Source organism: Emys orbicularis, chromosome 6 (assembly GCF_028017835.1).
Source record: "Emys orbicularis isolate rEmyOrb1 chromosome 6, rEmyOrb1.hap1, whole genome shotgun sequence".
NCBI classification, from domain to species: Eukaryota; Metazoa; Chordata; order Testudines; family Emydidae; genus Emys; species Emys orbicularis.
In genome coordinates this window covers 39,354,912-39,381,977 of record NC_088688.1, presented here as the reverse complement: position 1 = coordinate 39,381,977, position 27,066 = coordinate 39,354,912, and the positions used below count along the sequence as shown (strand labels likewise).

General features: G+C 43.6%; 1 protein-coding gene across 1 annotated transcript in view; it reads right to left on the bottom strand.

The window, feature by feature from the left end:
• Positions 1-27,066, bottom strand: part of IPO11 (importin 11) — a 250,011-nt gene that overhangs the window by 159,855 nt on the left and 63,090 nt on the right. Inside the window, exons 14-17 of the mRNA XM_065406414.1 lie at positions 26,348-26,438; positions 23,514-23,561; positions 22,763-22,868; positions 6,605-6,731 (exon numbers count right to left, since the gene is read on the bottom strand). Of these exons, the coding sequence (XP_065262486.1) occupies positions 6,605-6,731; positions 22,763-22,868; positions 23,514-23,561; positions 26,348-26,438 (372 nt within the window). The remainder of the gene's footprint in view (positions 1-6,604; positions 6,732-22,762; positions 22,869-23,513; positions 23,562-26,347; positions 26,439-27,066) is intronic.

Here is a 27,066-nt window from a genome sequence, read left to right as displayed (position 1 = left end):
TGTTGGATACACATAGAACTGCTCGAAGTCCATACATGGGACTTGGTAGCACTTTTCTACTCACTTTGAAGTTGGGGAAGAGAGGCCAGGGCATGGCATAGCCCCTTCCCTAGGTCCAATATATCCTCACTGATTGGAAAAATAAGGCTTGTGGGCACCAAGGAGCTGAGGTTATCAAACAGCTTGTGCATAATCTCTTGGATCACCATTGCCTCAATAGCCAAGGCTTCAGCTATTCTTTAGAGAAGTTCTTCAAGGGCATGAAAATCATTGATGGCCGGTGTCGGTGCCAATGTGACAGCTTCATCGGGGAGAAGGATTTTTTTGGCAGGCCGGAGAAGGTAGTTGAAGTGTCTCTCAAGCCACCTTTGCTTCTTCACCAGAACTCCTCCAGTTTTGGTGAAGGTGCTCCACCTACCAAAGCCAGTAAAGACTGGGACTGCCTCTTTCTTGGGACATGTGAAGAAGCTCCACTCTGGGACTTAATGCATCGGGAGCCCATGATTGAGCTCTTCTGAGATAACCATCTCTCAGGAGACGGTTCCATGCTTGAAGTGGGGAAGGAAGAACAACCTGGGGTCACAAACCAGAAGTACATCTCCAGGAACAGCAGTGCAGTTGGATGTAGTTCCGGCACTGATGTTGCTGGTGCCAGTACCTATGATACCAGTTTTGATGCCAAGAGGAGGTGTAAAAGTGGCTCCTCGAAAATGTACCTCTGTATCAGAAATGGCTTATTGGTCATTCCAGAATCAGTACCAAGGAGTATCTCAGCACTGATGTTGGTATTAGTGCCACAGGTTCTCAAGCCTTCTTCATTGATAGTGGCTTGCTACCATCTAGCTAGGCTAGGATTTAGAGGGTTTATCTCTGGCCCTCGACTCCTTGTGGAATGATCATGTTGACCTGTTCTAAACTGTGTTTTCTCGCAGTGTGGGAGCATCATTCAGCATCTGAAGAGGACAGCACTGGGGGCCTCTGCTTGGGAGATGGTGCCGAGGTTGATGTGGTCACAGCACTGGGGATCCTGGCAACAGTGCCAATGGTCTTGGGACTCTTAGTTTTCTGCTCCTCGCTGGAGACGAGGCAGGGTGCCTAGCAGCTAGGGCACTTGTCAAGGTAATCTCCTTGGCCCCAGTTTGAAGGACCACTCCTCTCCAGAATCAGATGTGATCTCCAGGGATTGCGCCAAGAGGTTTAATTTGACTCTTGTATCTCAAAATTTCTGGGTTCAGAATGAGGAGGATCAGCAGATGGAACACCTATCAGGAATATATTCCTCCTTGAGGCAAAAGAGGCATCTGCTGTGTCCATCGATTAAGGGCATCAGATCATCGCAGGGAGGACAGTTTAAATGCAGTGGGTTTAGAGTCTCCTATTAGGAATGGTTGGCATGAAGTGTCCACACCCACAAATGAGGGCATGCAGGGGACGGGGTGTCAGTGAATTTACCATAAATTTACAATGCCATAATTGAGCCAAATTTGGCCCTCAGTTCAAAAATATTCAACCGTGATAATTCATGATAAATATTTTAACAATTTAATAACTTCAGTTTGCATGGAGGTTTTAAAGTATTGACAAATTGCAGATGATGTGTATGCACCTTCTCTTCAAATCTGTTCTAATGAAGTCAATTAAAAATATATGCTTCATTCACTATAGCATTCATGATACATGCTGGGAGAAGTGACCTTTGGAAATGATAGTATGTGATCATGTGAAATCTTAACTATTGCATTTCCTGGCTTGAATGCTTTGCACCATTAATTTTCTATTAACAGTTTTTTGACTTATTTCCTAGTTTTTAATGAAAAAAATTACACACGTTTTATTTACCTAGAATGCCAAAACTGAAACAAGGTTTTTATTCATCTTAGCTACCAATCTCACAGTCTTGGCTACATCAGTACCCAGGAGCCAGAAGTCACCACTTTTATGTATATGATCTAAAATTCCACATACAAGTGTGGAAACAACAACACTTTTCTTTTTTTAAAACCAACCTGAGAGCCTAATTCTCTGAGTCCAGTCCACATCAGGCTGTCAGTGACATTAGCTTCCTAGTGAACTGTTAATTGCTCTTTATTATATTTAAGATACTTAAAATATTTTAGTGGTTTATTCTTGGTAGCTAGATGTAGGGATTAGAAAGAAAATTACTTATAGTAACTGTTGTTCTTCAAGAATGTTGCTTCTCTATATCCATACTCCTGAGGTTAAGGTGTCTGTACTGCAAGCCACTGGAAACTTCTGATGAGCAGAGTCTATTGGGGCATTTCCCTTCTAGTCAGCTCCCGCTCATGGAGGGCTCTGAGGGTATAAAAAATTAAGTGGTCCCTTATGCCCTTAAGTTCCTTCCACTAACTCAGGGATTCTCCTAAGGCTCTGGAGAAGTGGGGAAGGTGAGCAAAGAGTGTGAATATGCTAATTCAAGATTCTGGAAGAATAAGAGTTAATGTTACGTAACTTCTCTTTCTTTAAGTGGCCTCTACATAGTGAGGCTTGTGGGAGGTTAGCAAGCACCATGCCCAGTAAAGTGAGGCAATGCATTTTAAGCAAAGGACTGTAGAATTGCCGAAATGAGCATCAGCTCTGGATGGCAGGTCAAGAGTATTAGAAATGACTGATTTCACTCTCTCAGATCAGATCTCAGGTGAGAGATAAAATTAAAGCCCATATACAGCTTCAAAAGCAACTTTGCAAAATTCTATGACAAAGACGGTGCAAAGGCATCCCTTTAGATACTGCATCTGAACTTAATTGACTACACTTTGATATCTCCTGGCAGTTGAACACCTGGCAGTGGTGAGAATGATGAAATACAAATAGGTTAGTGGCCTGAAAGAGATGGAAATTGAACACGACACTAGACTGGAAAATGGGATGATGACATGAGTATACAGAGGCCACTCAAAGTAATTAATTATTCACAGTTGAATAATTTCTTCTTGACAGTTATCTAGAATGATTAGTAAATGAGACATAATATAAAGTGAGGCTGTTTAAGGCCACCACTATTATAAGCATCCATTCTAAAATATCTACTTGAGATGAAACCAAACCTTCCCCAAATATTTTGGCAATAAATGTAATCCACCTTCAGTAGAACAATACTTTTCTTAAGCAACTATTTTTGTCTTTCCTGAGAAGTTGTGCACAGTGGTTTCACTGCACCCTGCTCTACAAAGCAAAAAAATATTTCTCTAACCAGAGAAATTCCCATATACCCAACTAATCTACAATATGCTGATCAGATGCAATTACATAGCACGTATCAGATATGGCAAAAGGGGACACATTCATTAAAATGAAGAATTAGAGTGTTTAACAGAGGAATGTAGTGGTGAAAGCAATGGATACATATTAAATATACATAACATACAAGTGATAGACCTACTCAATTCAATTCTGTTAGTATGAATCCTGCAATTCAATCTAACCGTTTATAGATGAGACAGGAAAGCAACTTTCTAAATTCTAGCATTTGCAGTGCTTGCTGAGCCACCCAACAGCAGCTTCATCAGAACAGTGAAGGGCCCTTAGGCCACCATGAAATCTTGTCAGTTGACACTCGTCAACAACATGTGCCGTTGACTGACGGAGGCCAAAATGATAATGTGGATCATCGCACAGACCCCATGAGTAGACGTTGGATGTGCATATTCTTTGGCCAGTTCAGAATCTGTTCAGCAGTCTCCAAAGGTGACCTGGCAGGTCAAATCCAGGCAGTGAATGGTCAGATCGGCAACAAGGAAACAATTCTAAACATCTTTAGCTGACCACTCAACGCTCCATAGTGTTGCTGCTGACAGATTCCGATCTGGCAATTGAGACCACAATGGATGCCTCGATGTAAGTCGTGCTTTGGGGTAACTGAAAATGTCCTTGTACCGTGGGAGACCTGGATTGGCACGCAGCTTTTCCACCAGTCTGGCTGTAGACTCTTTGCATTTCCCTGAGTTAGTCAAAGGAACTTAAGGGCATTTGGGGCCACTTGCTCTTTTATACCCTTAGGCCCCTCCACGAGTGGGAGAGGACTAGAAAAGAAATGGTCCCAATAAAGTCTGCTCATCAAAATAAAAGGAATTCAAAGATAAAGAAGGCATTTAAGACAATAATCTAATCTACTGCCAACTAATCTGTGTGGGGAACTGTGACCGAAAGCACCCCTGTAATTTACACCCTACACACTATTGTAATAATCTTTGTACAAAATATGCCTTATGAGGTATCATTTGAAAACTAATAACTGACTGTTGAAGAATATCACAGTGAAACATATATAGTAACATTATATGTAAAGTTATGAATTCCCCCCGTATGATGTTATTAGCACATGTTCAAAACCATACAGCCCTGACTAGATAAAAGTTGTTAAACAAGCCTATCCTAAATAAAGGAAGGTGTGTTTACCTCAGTTTAACTAGAAGTAGTAAACATGGTCCTCGAGACAGAGGGGGAGGAGATGGCAGGAAACAGAACAATTTGGATTTCAGAAAACACGCATGGTAAAAGAAAGAGCATGGAGACTCCTATACCACCAGACTCCATGTAGCCTTCTATACTGCTTGGATAAAACTTTACTTTGAAGGGTAACCCTCAGAAGAATCCACTTAAAAGATTCACTGGACTATAATAGAAAGGGGAAGAGAACCTCAAGTTCTCTCTCTTTCACCTAAGAAGACAAAGGCATGAGCACTTTTGGGCCTCTGGCAAAGATCCCGATTAACGAAAGGGTAAGTCACTATCTCGCTGGAAGATTGGGGGTGGGAAAGCCATCTTAAACAAAGCCTTGAACCAAAACTTGCCAGATGAAATTTTAGACTTATAGATGTGTTTTCACTTTTATTTGCTTGTTATCACTTCTAACTTAATCTCATACTTGAAGTCATTTAAAATCCTATTTTTTTTTGTTAATAAACTTGTTTTATCTTTAACACAATCCAGTGCTATGCTTAAATTGAACTGTTTGGTAACTCCAGTTAAAGTAGCAAACCGTTGAATATTGTCTCCTTACAGGAGCAACAGATCATATCTGAACTGTTGATGAAAGGGCTGGACAGTGCAGAACACATGTTTTTGGAAAGTTTGGGACTGAGAGTGTGTTGAGGTCATCCTGAAAGCAGTAACCAAGGCTGGTGGAAGCCAGTGTAACTGGTGTGTTGCTGATTGTCTGGTGGGCCAGGACTGGAAATATACACAGACACTCAGGATCTGACCTGCATGCTTTTTGGTTGTTTGTGAGCAGCCCAGGTTGGGACTACAACAGCAAAGCATTGTGAGGCACCCAAAGTTGTGAAGCACGTGGTGACAACCCCTTACTGATCTGGATTGCACCCCAGAATGTGACAGGAATATCTCCCTTAAATAGAAACTTGGAAATCTAGTGTGAAGGGCACTGCTGCTGAAGAAAAAAGAGCAATGAAGCTGATTCAGTGAACATCAGAATTTCATTGCAAGTAGTTTCTGTTGGTTGTGAATAATTTCTGCTGCCATAATTTATGAGTATATGTTATGTTTGTCTGATTGTTATTGTTATTTACTGTATGAGTATAAAGAATTAATTCAGACAGGAATTGGCTGCACCTATGCAGGAAGAACCACAATGGTTCCTGAAACCAGCTGCTCATAAAACACTTGAGACAATGCACAAACCACCACTTTGAAGTTCATTACCCTTGGGAGCTGGCCAAACCACTTTGACCAGGCTCAAGGGACACAGGAGAGAACAAAGAACTTGGCTGGACTTAAAGAGACACCATACCTGAAGAGAGAAGACTGGAGTATTGAGTTAAGATGAACCAGACTCCAGAGGTAAGATAAGCCTACCTAGGACTGCAGGTAAGATAGCTATGTGTGTAGACCTTTCATTGTGTTATAATCCTTTTTTATTTTCTTATGCTTTGCTGTGTTCCTACCATTAAGATTAAACAATCTTTCATTTTAAGAAAGCTGTATGGTGTTAACCACTGGTCACAGTCCCCGGATGAATTGCTGGGGCTGAACCCAGTCAGGCTGGCTGAGCAATCACAGTTGGTGCACAGGGGGCTGTAGCTTGGAGACCCTGTCTAAGACTAGGAGAACTGCAGAACTCCTCCCCAGAAAAGGTAAGGGCATGAGGCATAAGACCTGAGGGGGTGCACTCAGACAGTCAAAGAAGGGGACAGAGGCACAGCTAGCCCTGTAACCATCACGTTAGAAAATGGAGAAATTGAAATTGAAATTAATGGAGATATCCCATCTCCTAGAACTGGAAGGGACCTTGAAAGGTCATCGAGTCCAGCCCCCTGCCTTCACTAGCAGGACCAAGTACTGATTTTGCCCCAGATCCCCAAGTGGCCCCCTCAAGGATTGAACTCACAACCCTGGGTTTAGCAGGCCAATGCTCAAACCACTGAGCTATCCCTCCCCCCCAAAAAACCTGCAACATTTTAACTTACAACCTTCAATTACAGCATAACATTGGGAATTGCTCCTGAAATATATACTGTTCAATTCTAAAGTGTAGGAAATTAAAACTCTTCATCTAAATTTAGGTAAAAAATAAATGAAACATAATCCAAAATATTTCTTAAAGATAAATGTAACTATGTATACATACCACTAAGTCTTGGTCTTGAAGCAAGTTACGAATTGCCTCATATAACATTGGTCTCATGTCAGATTTGAATTTTACAGAAATCCATTGTCCGATCAGCCAAATTACTCGCCGGCGTATTGGCTTATACCTTTAAAACAAAAAAGAATTATTGTACTAGTTTCTTACTATCCTTGTTTCTTAAACTTCTGTATTAAGAAAAACTGTTTTAGAAGAATACTGGAAGACAATGTCCAACAAACCCATTTTTCACATCTTTCCTTAAACATGACTGGTGAGAACTACACTTTTAAAGTTCTGAAGTCAAACTGCCTCACTAGCAGGCAGCATTTTCATTGAGAAAACTGCCCCCTCCTTATTTATCAGGCCTTGTCTTATTACATTGTTTCACTGTGCTCCTTGTTTTTCCATGCTCCCTCTGCTCTGCCAAGGACATCATCCAAAAAACCTTATTCATACTCTTCTCCCAAACCATCTGTGTTTTCTTTCAGATCATGGCCAAACATGCTAATACCCTTCTTTAACTGATATGCAAGGCCACCACTTTGCCGCATTCAAGTCCTTCCTTCACACCAACATCTCCCACAAAGCTTACAAGGAAATAGTTTAAGACTTCTATTTATTATATGTATATATTTGTAATCAACATTTACTCCATCATGCTGAGCTTTTTACCAGATTCCATTAGAGAGAGAATCTACTCTGCATACAATAAATCAATGACAATATATTTAAAAATAACACTACCCCTTTATTATCATGTTGTTTGCTAGGGTCAGCTATAACCCAGGAGTCTCTCCCTTTGTAAGCCCTCCTATTCCTCCTTCCCCCCTTCTAGAAAGAGATCAGCATCTTTATAATGCCCGCCAGGGTAACCAGAGGGTCCACTTGATCTGACTGATTCAGTCAGAGCCAAAGGTATAACTCATTTCGAGAGCTCATTGGCACTAGATAAGAAGTTAGGATGAAGCACCTGAAGGCCTGATTAGAGGATTCCAGGGCCTTCTGCCTTATGAAAAGCCCTCGACAGAGGTCACAGCTTTGAGATGCTTGCCTCAGAACCTGCTGCTTGCAGCAACATTGAGACATGGATCCCACTGCCTGCACTTATGGTCTACTGTCAGGGCTGGTCTACACTGAAAAGTTAATTAAGCATAGCTACGTGCCGCAGGGGTGTGAAAAAATCTGGTGTAGACAGCACTAGATGGACAGAAGACATGGATTACTTCCCGTCGCTATAGTAGGTCTCTACACTGAAATGCTACAGTGGCATAGCTGCAGCTGTGCCACTGTAGCGTTTTAAGTACAGACATAGCCTATGACAACTAAGGCAGTGAGCAAAAGGAAAGCCTAAGGAATACCTTGTTAGAAGCTTTTGACCTGCTAACGAGGAAAGAAAATTACTTTACCGCAGCACTACAGGTATGGGAAACTCTTCTACAATCAGCATTAATTATACTTACATGCACTAGGGGCTATACTTTTTAAACAAGGGTTGGCACAGTCATTTGATGCTACCAATTATCTCTTGTAAGACCAGGTCTCCACTCTGTACATAGGACTGTGCAGAAGGCACAGTGTGTGACTACCAACTCTCAGGTTTGAAGAAGAAAGTGCTGAAACGCTGGGATCCCTACTCATGCAGAGTTAGGAGGATATACTGTTAGAAGCATTAACTTTTATTTTCCTTGCTTTTTAGGTTTTGTTAGGTATGCTATAAAGAAATCTTAACTGACAAACAATGTAGCATTTTTGTGCTGTGAGCATAACAGGTGCAGTTATATGGAACACCACTAGATGGATCAAAGAACACTATCTCCTCTGCCTCAAGTTTTATCAGTCTTGTCTCGGGGGGGGCGGGGGGGGAGGGAGAGGGGGGAAGAAGGCGGGGGGGGGGGGGACACGACATTCCACAGGGATTTCCAATTATATATATGCTAAACTAAGTAACTAAGGAAAATTAACAGACCATAATTCAGGTAAACAAATGAAATTAAGGAAGTGGGTATTATCAAACCAAATTAATCTAATTAACAGGTTGATTAAACCATATCAGCATACACTAACAATTCTTTATAAGCTTTATTTAATAATTTGAGAAGACAGCAGTCTTTTTCAGCATGAGCGCTAAAAGTAATAAGGCATTATCAATCTCAGTGTCAAGTGATACATTTATAATCCAGTGGAATGGGTGATTTGGTGTGCGGGGGGGAGGCGGGGGAGTTTGGGTTATGGTGTTCAAATCACTCCCAAATAGAAGCTAGTTTTGAAACTACATTTCTTGTGCCAATTAAGGCAGGCTACCCAAATTATAGGCAGCTAGGGGATAATCTCCTCCCATCTCATCCCATCTCTAGCATAGGGCTATATGGTACATAAAGGATCTTATCTTTTACTTAGAAGTTACAAGGTAATGATATCAGGAAATAGCTTCCATTTGAATCATGCACTCTTGCATTAAAATCTAACAAAGGCCTGACTTTAAGCCAAGTGACTTTCAGTTGAATCCTGAGCTGCTTTAAATGGTTTTATGATCCTTTTCCTGTATCTTGAGCTAACAGATCTTTTAAGTACATAAATGTTAACTTGTTATGTACTTAAAGGATCTGATTTTGGCCTGCCAGACACAGGAGGAGGTGCGGGGTTCCGGATACAGGTGGCACTCATCTCGGGCAGCTCCATGTCCTGCTGCTCCTAGGAGGAGGCACAGATAGGCGGCTCTGCACGCTGTTCCCGCCCCAGCGCTGGCTCCGCAGCTCCCATTGGCCAGAGCTGCGGGGGTAGCACCTGAGGGCGGAGGCAGTGCCTCCTAGCTGCCTAGCCACCTAGCCGCACCTCCACCCACAGGTGGGTGGGTAATGGAATACAGATGGGGACCATACATTTCAAAGAGCTCCAATTACGAAGCATAAGTAACTTCCTTTTCTTCTTCAAAGTCTGGTCCTTACGTATATTCCACTGTGGGTGACTGACCAGCAGTACTCACATAAGAGGAGCGTGTAAGGATGCAGTTGATATGGCTATCTGTAATAACTGAGGTCTCAACAAATGCATCAGGACAGCAGGCTTGGACCAAGGTATCATGTCTTGTGAATGTGTGGATGGAACTCCTCGTTGCTGCCTTGCAAATATCTACTATTAGTAAGTATACCTTAAACAGTTTCAGAACAGGAAGGTTATAGGTCCGACATCCATCCAAATACCAAACTGTGAAGAGCTTCCGGGACAGGATGTCTGACATTGCCATTCTCTTGAGTCAGGAGGTGTGGAAAGGGATGAATGATGATGAGTAGCCAAACTGACTTATGCGGACCTGGGAATCAGATATGCCTGGGCCATTTGGACATGATGAGAATAACTTGTTCTCTGTCCTGTCAAATCTTCCACGGTACTTGAGGAAGCAGTGGGATAAAAGGAAAGAGAAAGTTCAAGTGTTCTGTCGAAGGGAGCAGGAGAGCATCACCCCAGAAGAATTGGCCCCGAGCTTTCCTGGAACAGTACAAAATGCACTTCCTGTTTGTCTAGAAGAAGAACAGATCCCGGGTAGGTGTTCCACACTGAGTGAAGATGCTGTTCACCACTGGGCTGTGTAACTCCCACTCATGGTCAGTGGCAAAATGCCTGCTGAAGCTGTCTGCCAGCAAATTCTGGGTTCTTATAACAGTGGCTCTCAACCTTTCCAGACTACTGTGCCCCTTTCAGGATTCTGATTTGTCTGTGTACCCCAAGTTTTACCTCACTTAAAAACTACTTGCTTACAAAATCAGACATAAAAATTAAAAAGTGTCACAGCACACTATTACTGACAAATTGCTTACTTTCTCATTTTTACCATATAATTATTAAATAAATCAATTGGAATATAAATATTGTATTTACATTTCAGTGTACCGTATATATAACAGTATAAACAAGTCATTGTCTGTATGAAATTTTAGTTTTTACTGACTTTGCTATTGCTTTTTCTGTAGCCTGTTGTAAAACTAGGTAAACATCTAGATGAGTTGCTGTACCCCATGGAAGACCTCTGCATACTCCCAGGGGTACGTGAACCTCTGGTTGAGAACCACTGCCTTATATCTTTGGCATGAAGCACAAGTAGAGAAAGGGCTCAGGCACGGACAAACAAATACTAGTTACTAGAATTCTCAGTGTTCAGTGATTTTGCTTTTCCAGGAGAGTATCTTTTAACTAAAAATCCTTTATGAACAAGAACCTGGGTTTTAGACCCTTCAAGGACTAAAGTCTCAAATATAAGTAGCCTTAGGAACGAAAGTGCTTTCCTGAAGATCACAGATATCAAGAAGAAATCATCACCACACCAGAACAACAAAAGGAAAAATGAGATAAATCCCACTTGGCTCTAATGTATAGGAAGATTGAAAAGTCAGAATTTGGCCTTGGAGAATGAAAATATTGCCTTTCTAGAATCCTGAACCTTGTAGTTCAGATTCTTGTTCCAGAAATCCAGACCATTGTTCTGGGTCCTTGAATTGAAATTCCAGATTAATAAAATTCTCTTCCATAGATACTATCGAGAAATTAGAATTCCACATAATTACCAAAAAAGATTATACTAGCAATAGTAAAGGAATAGAGCCTTAAAGTAGGCTTAAGATTTGAAATAGTCTCCTATGAATCACAATTGGACTGATTTACAGGATTTAAACCTAATGCCTTGTAACTAAGTACTTGTGCCTAAATTCAATTGTCTGTTTTTCATCCAGAGCACATAGTAATTGTGAGGAAATAAAATTTGAATTTTTATATGTTAAGGCTGATCTAACATTACTAGCTTACCAAAGCTATTTTGCTGTTGCTTAAAGAACTGACCTTGAGCTCGTAACTGTCTTGTTATGTATGTTCAAGAATCTGGAACTGTACTATACACTGTTAGAGCTCTGTGAAAATTCATTGTTTGATGTTTAATTTTTGTTTTGTTTAACTTTAAGTACTACTGAGAACTAGTAACTTTGTTAATCTATGTTCTGGTCTGCCCTGTATTTTTCATACACTCACTCTCCCCGCACTCCTGCTGTGCTGTCTTTCCATGTATGAGTGAGAATTACCCTGCTGGTGAGAGAAGCATCTGGTGAGAGTGAGAAAATCTCAAATCACACTTTACCCCTGGGGGAATTCTGCATCACTGCGCACATGCAGAATTCATGTCTGACACAGAATTCATCTCCTCCCTGCAGAAAATACATTCTGCCCAAAAAGTGCTGCAATTCCACCTTTCACCCACCAAAGGCCGCTGTGGTGCCAGAACAGCCAGCTGTAGTTTAAATGAATTACTCAAAGTTCTGTATTAATATACCTAGTAAGGAATCTGTCAAAAAAACTTTTCCTGAATCTTTTAATTTTTTTTTCTGTATTGTAAAGACATACTTGCTGACAGGTATTGTGAAATAAATTACCAAAATACTTGAAACTGGCATGATTATATTGTTTTATTTTGACAAATAAAATATGCAGAATTTTGCAGAATTTTGAAATATTGTGCACAGAATTTTTTGGTTTTTGGCACAGAATTCCCCTAGAAGTAACACTTCTATCTTTATTTGTGTGTGTTATAAGTTTTGGAATACTTTTATGCTGACTTTAATTGTGTGTTTCTAACTACAAAGTTATAAAATGTATTAATACCTTAAACTCCAAACTAGCGTCATTATCATTTCTGTGTGACCCCGTGAAGCATGTTCCCGGGGGAGGACCATCATGGTAGGGAGGTGATCACTGGTTCGGGCACAGTGAGGACTTTGTCCATCCTGTCTCTGGCCTGAGAGAACGCAGAGGCCAACCGGAGCTGGAGGGGCCTCATCCTGAGTCTGGCATGGCGGACCACATATGTGCACGCCGACATGTAACCCAAGAGCTGGAGGCACGCTCTGGCGTGACCGTGTCGATGAGCCTGTAGCGGGACGGTTACCCCGCTCCGGCCCTGAAGGGGTTAAAACAGCCCTGGGAAAGGGCTGCCCCTGGGAGCCAATAGGCTAGGCTGTTTGGGGAAGCAGCCACAGCTGGGGCCATGCCCCAATCAGGCCACAGCTGGCCCTATAAAAGGCCAGTGAGCCAGGAGCTGGAAGAGTCTCTCTCTAGCTGTGGAGAGAGACGGGCCTGGCTGTCTGGGAGACTGAGCAGGGTATCTAGAGAGGAGCAGAGCTGGGGGAAGGCCAGAGGAGCTAGGGAGCTCCAGCCTGGAAAACCCCAGGCTGCAGGCCTTGCTAAAGGCCGGGAAAGGTACTGGGGTTGCAGAGATGCAGCCCAGGGCAGACAAAGGCAGCAGGTCTAAATCCCCCTTGCCAGTGATGAGTGGTTTACAGATTGCAGTTCCGCCCCAGTGAGCGGGGGCTAGATGGTGACTGGCAACAGCCACTGAGGTGAGGTGTGGATGGGGGTTAGGGGTTCCCCAGGGAGAGGAGACCCAAAGTGTGGGGACACTGCCAGGGGGCAGCACCCAAGGCAAAGAGGCACCGGGGTCCAGGAGGGACACGGGGCCAGCAGCAGGCAAGACATCAGCTGACCTGCAGAGGGCGCTCCGGAGGCTGGAAAGCTAATTCCCAGGATGACCAGCAGGAGGTGCTGCACAGGTGAGTCGTCGCCTCGCTACAGAGCCCTTTCAGTGTCTCGAACCTGTCCCATGGAGGGAGGCGCTGGCCGACGTGGCATCCAGGACCGCCCTGCCTGATAAACTCTATGCGTTGTACCGGGACTAACGTGGACTTGGTGTCATTTACCAACAGGCCCAAAGTGGTGCACGTGGGCAGAAGGAACGCCATGTGATCCCGCACTTGTGACCGGGAGCTGCCCTTGACCAGCCAGTCATCCAGATAGGGGAAGATCTGGACCCCACAGCGCCTGAGGTAGGCCGCCACCACTGACATACAATTTGTAAATACCCTGGGGGCAGTGGACAGGCCAAACGGGAGGACCGCAAATTGGTAGTGCTCCTGCCCAAACGTGAAACGGAGGAAGCGCCTGTGCCCCTCGAATATATGGACGTGGAAGTACGTGTCCTGTAGATCGAGGGTGGCGTATCAGTCCCCGGGATCCAGGGAGGGAATGATGGAGGCCAGGGAGACCATGCGGAACTTGAGCTTCACCATCAACTGGTTCAGGCCTCGCAGGTCCAGGATGGGCCTGAGCCCCCCTTTGGCCTTTGGGATAAGGAAATAGGAGGAGTAGTACCCCCCTTATGTTTGAACTCCACTGGCACCACTTCCACCGCTCCTAAGCCAAGGAGCTGCCCCACCTCCTGCTTGAGCAGAGCTTTGTGAGGGGGTCCCCCAGGAGGGACGGGGGCAGAGGTGGTTGGGCAGGTTGGAGGTAAACCGGGAGGGTGTAGCCCCGGGGGATGGTGCTGAGGAACCATCGGTCCGAGGTCAGCCACAACCACTCTGGGAGGAAAGCACACAACCGGTTAGAGAAGGGAAGCTTTACTGTGGGTGGATCCCTGATGAGAGCTGGCAGGTGCCCCAAGGTGTCCCGTCAAAACCACCGTTTCCCTGCCTGTTTGCCTTAGGAGGACCCAGGCTGGGGGGCAGGCAGAGACTGCCTCTGCAGGCATTTCTTATAGTTCTGCGGCTTTTTATAAGCGGGCTCGTATTTAGAGAGGGCGGCCTGGGCGGGAGCCTGCTGAGGCTTAAACTTAGGTTAAGCTGGAGTCGGAACATAGAGGCCCAGAGTCTGAAGCATCGTGCGGGAGTCTTTCAGGCCATGCAGTTTTATATCAATTTGTTCTGCAAACAGAGCTTTGCCGTCAAATGGGAGGTCTTGCAAGGTGGTCTGCGCCTCACTGGACAGCCCAGAGAGCAGGAGCCACAACTCCCTTCTCATGGACACCGCAGAGGCCATGGACCGCTCGGCCATGTCCATCGCATCTGACACTGCCTGCAGGGTTGCCCTGGCAGCCGCTGAACCCTCCTCCACCACCGCTTTGATTTCCTTCCTGTCACGCTCCTGGAGGGAGTCCTCGAACTTAGGCAAAGAGCCCCAGAGGTTGAACTCATACCAGCCCAGAAGAGATTGATGGTTTGCTACCCGTAACTGGAAGCTCAAGGACCAATAAATTTTCCTTCAAAATGAGTTTGGCCCTGCCGCTCCCTGTGGTTAACCGACGCAACCACCAGGGAGTTAGGGGCAGGGTGGGTGTATAGGTATTCATGCCCCTTGGCGGGCACAAAATACTTGCGTTCCGCTCTCTTAGAGATGAGGCCAACGAGGCCGGGGTTTGCCACAGGGCATTTGAAATTGTTGCCACCCCTTCGTGGAGAGGCAAGGCCACCCTGCCCGTTACCGAGGTGGATAGTACGTTAAACAGGGAGTCCAAGAGCTCCTCCACCTCCTCTGCCTGGAGGTTGAGGCTTGATGACACCCTTTTTAATAGTTCTTGGTTGGCCCTAGAGTCCTCCTGCAGGACGGAGGGGCCATAATCGCCTCATCAGGGGAGGGCAAGGAGGCCGGCACCGTACTTTGCGTATCCACCGGCACCAGAGGATCCACCACCTGGTTAGTGGTGTAGCTAGGGGGGGAGCAGGGGGAGCAGCCGCTCCCCCTGAGCACCCGCTCCCCCTGAGCACATTCCCCCAAAGTGGCACCTTTTTAACTCACTCACAAAAAAACGCGCCACCCGTTGTGTCGCGGTCTTCGGCGGCGGGACCCTCACTCGCTCCGCGGGGCTTCGGCAGCATTTTGGCAGCTGGTCCTTCAGTGCCGCCGAAGACACCCGGAGCTACTGAAGGGCCCGCCGCTGAAGACCCGGAGTGCCGCCCCGTCAGTAAAAGCACCGCCGGGGTGAGTAAAAGCGCCGCAGCGGGTGGCACTTTTTTGTGAGTGAGTTAAAAAGGCGCCACCCAGGGAGCAGCTCCAAGGCAGAGGGCAGGAGCAGCACATGGCAGTGGGGGGAAGGATAGCTGAACTGCTGGCAACTGATAGCCTGCTGGGCAGCTGCTGCACAGGGAACTTAGGGGAGCAGGGAGCTGATAGGGGGAACTGAATGGGGGCTGCCAGTCCACCCTGGTTCCAAGCCCCCACCAGCTAGCTGCAACAGGCTACTCTTCCTGCAAGCAGTGGACAAAGCAGGTGGCTGCCAAACGAGGTTAGAAGGGAGCATGCAATGTAACAACGAAACAACGTTAACCGAGACGACTTTAAGTGAGGAGTTACTGTACTGTCCACACTCACAGGATGATAACCGCATGGGGGAGAGAGCATGGGGGCAACATAGCAAGGTCACAGCTGCTTCTATGAACTATGAGCTGAAGTAGCCATGGCTAGCCTCTGCAGGTGCAGCACGCCTTGCCTCTGAGTTGTCAGGTAAATAAATATTCAACCCCCCTGCTCTCTCCAAAAACACTTAGGCCTGGCCTACACTATGAGTTTAGGTCGAATTTAGCAGCGTTAGATCGATTTAACCCTGCACCCATCCACACGACAAAGCCATTTTTGTCGACTTAAAGGGCTCTTAAAATCGATTTCTGTACTCCTCCCCGATGAGGGGATTAGCACTGAAATCGACCCTGCTGGGTTGACTTTGGGGTAGCGTGGACGCAATTCAACGGTATTGGCCTCCGGGAGCTATCCCAGAGTGCTCCATTGTGACCGCTTTGGACAGCACTCTCAACTCAGATGCACTGGCCAGGTAGACAGGAAAAGCCCTGCGAACTTTTGAATTTCATTTAGTTTGGCCAGTGTGGCGAGCTGATCAGCACAGGTGACCATGCAGAGCTCATCAGCATAGGTGACCATGGAGTCCCAGAATCGCAAAAGAGCTCCAGCATGGACCGAACGGGAGGTACTGCATCTGATCGCTGTATGGGGAGACGAATCCGTGCTATCCGAACTCCATTCCAAAAGACGAAATGCCGGAATATTTGAAAAAATCTCCAAGGGCATGAAGGACAGAGGTTACAACAGGGACCCGCAGCTGTGCTGCGTGAAGCCTACCAAAGAACCAGAGAGGCAAACGGCCGCTCGAGTCAGAGCCCCAGACATGCCGCTTCTATGATGAGCTGCATGCCATTGTAGGGGGTGCCCCTACAACTACCCCACCCCTGTGCTTCCCTCCTCCTCCACCCCTCCCGGGCTACTTTGGCAGTTATGGCCCCATTTGTGTGACGAATTAATAAAGAATGCATGAATCTGAAACAACAATGACTTTATTGCCTCTGCAAGTGGAGATCAAAGGGGGGAGGGGAGGGCGGTTGGCTTACAGGGAAGTAGAGTGAACCAAGGGGGCGGGTTTTCATCAAGGAGAAACAAACAGAACTTTCACACCGTAGCCTGGCCAGTCATGAAACTGGTTTTCAAAGCTTCTCTGATGCACAGCGTGCCCTGCTATGCTCTTCTAAACGCCCTGGTGTCTGGCTGTGCGTAATCAGTGGCCAGGTGATTTGCCTCAACCTCCCACCCCGCCATAAACGTCTCCCCCTTACACTCACAGATATTGTGCAGCACACAGCAAGCAGTAATAACAATGGGAATATTGGTTTTGCTGAGGTCTAACCGAGTCAGTAAACTGCACCAGCGAGCTTTAAAACGTCCAAAGGCACATTCTACCACCATTATGCACTTGTTCAGCCTATAGTTGAACTGCTCCTTACTACTGTACAGGCTTCATGAGCCATAGGAGTAAGGGGTAGGCTGGGGTAGGTGCGACCGCGCGGTGCTGCTGACGGAGAGCAGCCTGAGGCAGAAGCCTCCAGCTGGCATGATATTCCAGGCAGGACTGAATCTCCATTAGACGAAACTTAAAGAAGAGAATGACCTGGAGTCATTCGCATTTTTGTCCAGGTGCCCCCGACCGACCTCACCGAGGCCGGCCAGGAGCACCCATGTCTGCCCAGGCGCCCCCGACCAACCTAACCGAGGTCGGCCAGGAGCACCCATGGGATGACGATGACGGCTAGAAGTCGTATTGTACCATCTGCCGTCCGCAAGGCAAGGGGATGCTGCTGTGTAGCACTGCAGTACCGCGTCTGCCAGCAGCACCCAGGAGACATACGGTGACAGTGAGCTGAGCGGGCTCCATGCTTGCTGTGGTATGTCCTCTGCACGGGTAACCCAGGAAAAAAGGCAAGAAACAATTTTTTGCCGTTGCTTTCACAGAGGGAGGGAGAGAGGGGGGCCTGACAACATGTACCCAGAACCACCCGTGACAATGTTTTCGCCCCATCAGGCATTGGGAGTTCAACCCAGAATTCCAATAGGCGGCGGAGACTGCGGGAACCGTGGGATAGCTACCACAGTGCAACTCTCCAAAAATCGACGCTAGCCCTGGTACTGTGGACGCACACAGCCGACTTAATGCACTTAGTGAGGACACAATCGACTGTATCAAACTGATTTCTAAAAAATCGACTTCTATTAAATTGACCTAATTTCGTAGTGTAGACATACCCTTAGATAGCTTCCCACCCAAAACTCTTTTACACAAGCCTTGAGCAAGGGATCAGGAACTTGCTGTGGGATTTTAAACCTCAACATTGTTTATATTTCTTACTCAAAAATTAGTAAAATATAATCTTTTATATAACCCATTTCCCAAAATGCTTCACAGAAACAGCAACAAAGAAAAATTAAGAGATAAGTGCAATCATCTATACAAGTTTTACAATTGCATTTTACACAGACTACACATCCAAACTATGTATGACTTTGTGTTTCAGCTGACCTATCCTAGATACACCCCCCCTTAGGTCATCAGTTTGAAAGATTCAGTATGCTACAACTTTTGCAAGCCTACCTACAGGAATTTTAAAAAATATCAATACATATAAAGTAAGTGCTGTACAAAATAGTCTCCACTATTATATTTATTATTAGTCAGTTGACAAATGTCTGCTCTGGAAAAAATTACTTACTACATAAATGAAACATTTAATGATTTTTACATATATTTTTATACACACACACACACACACACACACACACACGCGTGCTTTAAACTGCTTCATTACTCATTAACTCTGAATATCTCCTGCTCTTCATAAGTCTGTTGCTAGCAGTATTATCAATAAACAATGAAACAGGATTATATACAATGTTAGAATACATTTAAACATCACAGTAAAAAACAAAGACTAACAAAGAGCCATACTGATGGTCTACAGGACAGTGTTTCCAAACCTGGACTGGTTGGAGATTACCATTCTAGTCCACGGTGAGGAATCCTGGGGCAGAGAGCAGACCTTAGGTACACAGACCTTACCAATCCCTGGATGCAGGGCAGGTGAAGTCTGGCATGCCTCATGATGAATGTGGTAGACCTGAGAAGACTCAGGCATTCTCACTAAGGTGCATGGTTGATTCTGCAGTTGGTTGATAAGGATGGTCATGGAATCTAATCTGTTTTAGGGCAGGTAAGCTCTGGCTGTAGTGGAGACTAACACTGCCCCTATGAATTTTATTCTCTGTGAAGATGTCATTAACAATATTTCTCTCTTCACAGTGAGGGAATGGCCAGTGCCAAGGTAGTCAGAACTGACGCAACTGGTGCTGAGAGAGATGCAAGTACCAGAGGAAGTAAGCCTTGATCCCAGATATTGCGCTGAGAGTCTGGTACTGTGTTCCATACAGATTCTAGTGGTACCCAATTCAGGCCATGAAATCCTCAGAGTAGGAGGTGATGAGATGATTTCAGCCTCTTTTTGGTCAGATCAGCAGAAGGGGACCTGTCCCTAAACTTTTCAGAGGAGCGATGCTCCTTTCTTTATCTGTGGAGACCAGGAGAAGAATGTTTCACTTCACCCTACTAGAGACTGCAGTCAGGGTGGTGTTAGAAGTAGTAGGGTCTCAGGAGCTAGTAGGTGATCTGGAGCTTACTGGGGCACTTCTGGATTCAGAGCTCACTGGTCCTGAGGGGTCTTGTTGCCCAGATCTGATGCAGGTCACACAGAGACTTGTCTAACAAATAACTTGAGGTAGCCTTCTCTTGCTTTTGGATCCTTTTCAGGAAGGACTTGGAAACAGAACATCTGTAAACCGTTTTTGTAAAAATGAGTATATAAAGTGCATCAAGAGGCAGACACAGCTGGGATGCCTTTTTGCCACCAGGAGCAGTAAGAAGTAAATGAGGGGCAGCAGGGCCTATTTCACCCTTTATGCATTTGGTACAGGGCAGAAGGACACTCAGGGTCTATGCGGTTATAATTTATATGTTAATATAATCAAATTTTCTTTTAAAAGTTACACATTCAAGTAACTAAATAATTTGTTAACAACATTTTCTATGATACAGGGCTATCGTAGATTCTAAGGCTAGAAGGGACCATTGTGATTATCTAGTCTGACCTTCTACATAAAACATCCAATCTTGAATTAAAAATTGCCACTCACAGAGAATCCACCACAACCCTTGATAAGTTGTTCCAACAGCTAATTACCCAAACTTAAAAATGTATGCCTTTTTTCCAGTCTAAATGGGTCTAGCCATCTAGCCTTTGTCTGCTAGATAGAAGAGCCCATTAATAAATATTTGCTCCCCATGTAGATACTTATAAAACAGGGGTGGGCAAACTTTTTAACCTGAGGGCCACATCGGGGTTCCGAAACTGTATGGAGGGCTGGGTAGGGAAGGCTGTGCCTCCCCAAACAGCCTAGACCCTGCCCCCTATCCGCCCCCTCCCACTTCCCGCCCTCTGACTGCCCCCCTCAGAACTCCCAACCCATCCAACCCCCCCTGCTCCTTGTCCCCGACCGCCCCCTCCCGGGACCCCCAGCCTCTAACCGCGCCCCCCCAATCTCCCTATCAAACACCCCCTGCTCCCTGTCCCCTGACTGCCCCGACCCCTATCCACACCCCCACCCTCTGACAGGCCCCCTGAGACTCCCACGCCTATCCAACTGCCCCCTGCTCCCTGTCTGCCCCCCGGGACCCCCTGTCCCTTATCCAATCCCCCCGCTCCCTTACCATGCCGCTCAGAGCACCAGGACTGGCAGCCGCGCCGCCCGGCTGGAGCCAGCCACACCACCACGCAGTCTAGAGCACCGGGGCAGGCCGCCAGCGCTCGCAGCCCCACCACCCAGAGCGCTGGCAGCACAGCAAGCTGAGGCTGCAGGGGAGATGGGATAGCAGGGGAGGGGCTGGGGGCTAGCCTCCCCGGCCGGGAGCTCAAGGGCCGGGCAGGACGGTCCCGCAGGCCGGATGTGGCCCGCGGGCCATAGTTTGCCCACCTCTGTTATAAAATGTGATGAAGTCACCCCTTAACATTCTCTTTGTTAAGCTAAATAGATTGAGCTCCTTGTGTCTATCACATACAGCATGCCTTCCAATCCTTTGTTAATTCTCTTGGCTCTTCTGTGAAACCTATCACATTGAGATACTCCAAAAAAACAACATACTCTACAGAAAAGAAAGCTACAGACATTTTACTTTGTGTAACATTAGAAGCACTTTCCACCTGGTATAAAACTGAATTATATTTGTAAATCCCCAGCAGTGAATACTAGCACAGCATGGAAGTAAGTTAACCAGTTTCAGGGTAGCCTGATCTCTGGATTCCTAAATCCAAAACAAGTAGACAAGGTGACTTGACCCTAAGCACTCTGAATTCATACCCTACAAAGTATTCTAATAATCTTTATATAAAATATGCACTGAGGTGTCATTTGAAAATAAATAACTTGTTGGCCAATAACATCATGGTAAAATGTATGAATCAATATTCTATGTAACATTATGAATTCCCCCTGTAGGATGTTACTAGCACATGTTCAAGACCAGATGGTAAAGTTGTTAAACAAATCTATCCTAAAAAAAGGAATGTGTGTTTTCCACAATTTACATATAAGCAGTAAACAGGACCATCAAGACAGCAGGGGGAGGAGATTGCAGGAAGCAGAACAATTTGCATTTTAGCAAACAACAGCAGAAGAAAAAAAAAAAACAGCATAAAGCTTCCTTCACCACCAGACTCCATGTCACCTTCCTCACAGCTTGAATAAACTTTACTCTGAGGGATAACCTTCAGAAGAATACATTTCAACTGTTCACTGAACTATAAAAGAAAGGGGAAGAAAACCCCAAGTTATCTCATTCACCTAAGAGGACAAAGGAACCCGTACATTTGGGCTTCTGGAGGAGATCCTAATCAAGGAGTGGTGGGTTCAGCCACCATCTTGCTGGAAGACTGTGGGTGAGAAAAGCCATCTTGAACAAAGCCTGTACCTTGCTAGATTAAGTTTTTAGACTTTAAGATGTGTTTTCACTTTTATTTGCTTGTAACCATTTCTAGATTTATCTTTTATACTTTTATCTTCTTTTGTTAATAAACTTGTTTTACTATTTATCTAAACCAACAGTGCTGTGTTTGAATTAAAGTGAATGCTAACTCCAGTTAATGTGGCAAGTTGTTTAGTTCAGTCTCTTTAAAGGAACAAACAGGATAACTGCTGGCAAACTGCTGGATCCAAAGCGACTGAATCACGCCTGTACAGTTTAGAGAACACAAAGTGCATGCTGGCTGCATGTGTGTCCCAGGCTGGGAGCTACAAGTAGCAGAAGCATTTTGGGGCACTCAGAGTTATAATATAAGCAGTGACACAACCTTTCACTGATCTGAGTTGCACCCCAGAATGTGACAGTGACAATTACGGCAGAAAACCACTGGCAGACACAAATAGCACAAGCAATATTATTTAAGTGACACCCTCCTATTAATCACTCCCTCTTAACTGTTTCTCCCCACTGAATCCATCTCTGTGACCATGTCTTTAGTTTATTGGGGGCAGGGTGGAGAGTTTGCATTTGAATTAAACAAAGATCAAATATAAAACAGGACAGTACACTGGTATTTGCCTTATTTGCCTTTCTCAAAGTGAGCTGAATGATTAAAGGTGTTATTTATTGTACTGAGAAAATTTAATAAAATTCAGATGTATAAAAGAAGAAAGGTATACATTAATTTTTACAAAAAAATCAAAAGTAGCCATCACATATGTATTGAAAAGCATAAGATCAAAAGTGAAGGGCTTCAGGAAGCTCACCCTTTTGTGTACACATCAGTCATCTGTAAATATTTTATACCTTTCTGCTCATTTAGCAGGTATGTTTAAACAATGAATATTCACCAGAGTTGCACTTCCTTCATACCCCATCTTAACACACTTGTATCAACAAATTACTTAAACAGCCAAGATACAAAGAAAGATTAAGGTGCTCACCTGTTATGAGAGACTTGTAGCTCTGCTAGCAGCTGATTTTTAAACCACTGATCAAAATCCACACTGTCAAATAGCTCATAAGCTGCCAGCCCAACTGCATTGTAGACTGGAGAAAAACAGAGAAACTAAGTTTTGCTCTAGTCAAACATTGTTAAAATTCTAAAAACTGAAATTGAATAAATCTTGAAAATTATGCTCAGATCACTTTTGTGCAGTAAGGAATATTATCCAACATTTATATTCTGAAAATTGAGAAATTAAAAAGGGAGTGATTTGAGTAAAACAATGACAAAACCTTACAAAACTTCCCTCAGAGTTCTCTTTAGTTACAAATAAATAAAGTTCTCATGAGAGGGGTGTCATGTAGTGTTCACAGCAGTTAAAGGAGTCAGGTGCTCCACAGTTCTAAACCAATGATTCCATCAGATGCCTTAGACAAGTCATCTGTCCAGCCCTCAATTTCCTTGCTTGTAAAATGGAAAGAATATCTCCCTCACAGAAATGCTGAGGCATTAATTTTTGCAAAAGTACTGAAAAGTACTATATTATTAAATACCTTATTCCTAAAATTCTTGCCTATAGTTTCTGCTGTTTGAACTGCTCAAACTCGGTTCTATGAGAAAATAATTTTGATATTATTTTTCAAAATGTCAAAGTTACATCTCACAAATTCTTCTCAGACATTTTATAGAAGTCAGGCACATACATAACGAGCTTTATTCCTTAAAAGGCAAAGTGAAATTTAATTTACCAGCATCTTTAATCAGTAGAGCATTAGTATCTTCCACATTCGTAGGTCCTGCAATAAAGTTAAAATAAAAGCAATTATAGAAAAAATGCATTAACTAAACAAAGACTATAAGACCCTCAGTGGTTTGAGCATTGGCCTGCTAAACCCAGGGATGAGAGTTCAATCCCTGAGGGGGCCATTTAGGGAGGGGGGGGGAAATCGGTCAGGGACAATACTTGGTCCTGCTAGTGAAGGCAAGGGACTGGACTTGATGACCTTTCAAGGTCCCTTCCAGCTCTATGAGATAGGTATATCTCCATATATTTCAGTGAAGTAGTGCATAGCAAAGAATCAAAATATATAGCCATAGCAATATAATCAAAAATATCCTCTCTATAAATACAAACCTAAAAGTAATGCATCCTGTATTTAAAAGAGTACAGCACTGTTAAAGGGAGGACCCATTCTGATTAAGAGAACATACTGCATATCAAGAATATTCCTGTGCCTTACTGAAATACTGAATTTTTGATTGAAAAGTATCTACAATATGTTCATTGAAGAAAGCAAAGGAAATTCAAATCCTTATTGTACCATACTTTGTCACTTTGGCAGTTGTACTTAATTACATTTATCATAAAATACGCAGCTACAGAGTACTCATAAAGGTAAGTAAGTAAAAAAACTCTGGAAAAAAATAGGAATTGGTAAAGAATGGCTATCAAGTAATGACTTTTTGCAGAAAAAGTGACCATCTGGTTACTTCTACACATTACATAAAACTGTTTGTTATAGAACTTTATTATATTTAATTATAACAATTTAAACATTTAATTTTGATTTTTTTATGCCATAAACAATTTCGGCAACGATAATTCCCATGCTGACAACACTTGAGACCTCACAATTTCAAGTGTATTTACAGCTAATAATGTGGAGGCCCTACCTTGGGAACTCAAAAAAAGCTTTTGGCAGAGGAGTGACGAACATTTCCAGATTTTTACCTTAAGGGAGTCTAATTCTGCCACCTCCATGCTAGAAACCTGTAATTCCTACAGAACCAAAGCATCCAAACAATCTCAGATCTTAAATATTCAAGGTCTCTAGGTACAGATTCAAAATATATCATAAAAATCCATAACATAGTTTTGGACATTGATCCAGGTTGCAAGGTGAGTCTGATGGGGAAGAAATAGAGGCAGCTCCCTTCGAATAACCTCAGAAGGTGGACATCAGAGCTATCAAGGTCATATGGTATTCTCTGGCACTCCTTTGTGAAAAACTTTGGGGATCGGAAAAAAAACAGAGAAAATGCTGAAGGACATCCCCTCACTATTAAACTCTAGTCTTTCAGGAAAGAGTCCATTGATACTCTTTCATAACTTCCTGCTTGGAAGCAGAACTAGTGACATTTGTTGTTATTTTCTATGGCAAATAAGATCAGTCTGCAGGAAATCTCACAATGGGCATTGTCGCTAGGTTTAAGAACAAAACTATGTCAGTAGAAACTGAGTTAACCTATCTTTAGTAAAGAGTGCAGCCCTTTCACAATCTTCAAAACCTATCAACCCAACATAATGAAATACCAAGCCAAGGAGAAAGAAATGTGTTAATTCCCCAGGAAGTGGGAAATGAAAAGTAATTGGGTTGTGAAAATTGATTCTAGGGTTTTATGGTACATCTCTCAAAATCTGTGCTTGGCTAGGAATGAAGCAGATAGAGCTAGCAAACAGCAGCACTAAGGCCCAACTTCTGCAATCATCCATTAAAATGTCTTGACACCTGACCACACTAAGACAACTGATTGCATGGATCTACAGGGTAGATAGGTCTACAGACTCTTAAACTGTGGTCTATGGATCACTGCTAGTCTGAGGAGAGAGCTGGTTGATCACAAAGAGGCTCCTGCTCCTCCTTTCCAACTGTTAAATGGCACTGAAAGACAGCTAACCATATACAAACATTTTTCTTTTTCTATGTGCCATAAGGAATTATTGTGAATATGACATACATGTTTTTTGACTGCAAATAAGAATGGAGATGATCCACAAGAATCTCTTCAATAAACTGTGATGCACACTATGGGGACAACAGGGTGCACGGAGTAAAAACAAAGGTTACCATCATGAAAAGTACGGTGGGGCCTGCTAACGCCTTTAGGTTGACTGTGAAACTCAGAGACTGAGCTGCATTCCTGGTTATTTTCAGCTTGGCCAAGAGAACCTCTGTCTAATTGAAAAGGATTGATCTTTTCTAACCAAAGATTCTTCACCTCACCTAGAACGTCTGGGATGACTGAAAAGCTTTGGCATCATCTCCTAAAAGTATATTCTGTGGCTTCTGCAGTGATGTCAGACACATCATAAACTCTTTCGGACAGTTTAAACAAATCAAGGACTTCTTGGTAAGCTCCTTGTAAAATGACTTATGGGACTTATGAAGGTGCTCAGCAACTCGTAGAAAATCCTATGAGTTCTAAATCCTCACTAAAGAACAGACCTTGCTCCAAATTTTGCCCCAGCTAAAGAAATCTAACCATAAACATTGAATAACCTCCTTTTCAGCCCTGAAACCCTATGTTGTCTATATAGTTATTAAAGACACCATACAGTCTAGGTCCATGAAAACAAAAATTCATAATATTTCCTTTCTGTAAATATACCCTTCATTTTCATCACAATATACTTACAAAACATCTCCAATATCATTTAGAATTATTTGAAAGATAGGGGGAAATATTTTAGGATACAAATTTAGATTTCACAAATACATAAACATTAGGATTAATATACAGTCTGCACAAAATGAAATAGCATAGTAATTCCAGTATATTAAAAACAGTTTTAAAATCTTACCTTGTAGACTGTGAACCATTTCTAAAAGCACAGGAGTAAGGGTTTGATTATATTCATGGAAAATATCAATAAAAAGAACCTCTGTGCATGGCTGAAAAAGTAAAACAAATCTGTTATAAAACCTAAATAAGACAAGTCTACCCTAGTTTTAATATACAGTAAAATAAATACATTTAAACTACTAAATACCTCATAAGGAAAACACTCCAGCACTACAACTTACTGAAAGTGATTTTGTCACAATACGGCATGTTCAATTAGAGCAAGATTTTGATACAGTAGTATCACATTCACAATATAAGGTTTACATTCTAAGTTTGCTGATCAGTTACTAAATAAATCAGAAAATAACTGAGATAAATGTAATTAGCCAATTTTTATTGCTATAGCATGCATAATAAACAAGTTACACCTTTATACTAGATTTCCAATATTTAACAAAGCTACCCAAAATGTATTCTTCAAATCTCTCTGCTCTATTTTCACTTGGCATATATTTCAGTTCTTTGCTACTAATGTCTTGCATACAGTAGAACTTTACCCAAGTGGCTCTTAAACTGTGGTCTATAGATTACTGCTAGTCTGTGGAGAGAGTTGGCTGATCACAAAGAGGCTCCTGCTCCTTCTTTCCAATTATTAAAATACATTAAAAGACAGCTAACAATATACAAACATTTTTTCTTTTCCCATGTACAAGGAATTGCTGTCAATATCACATG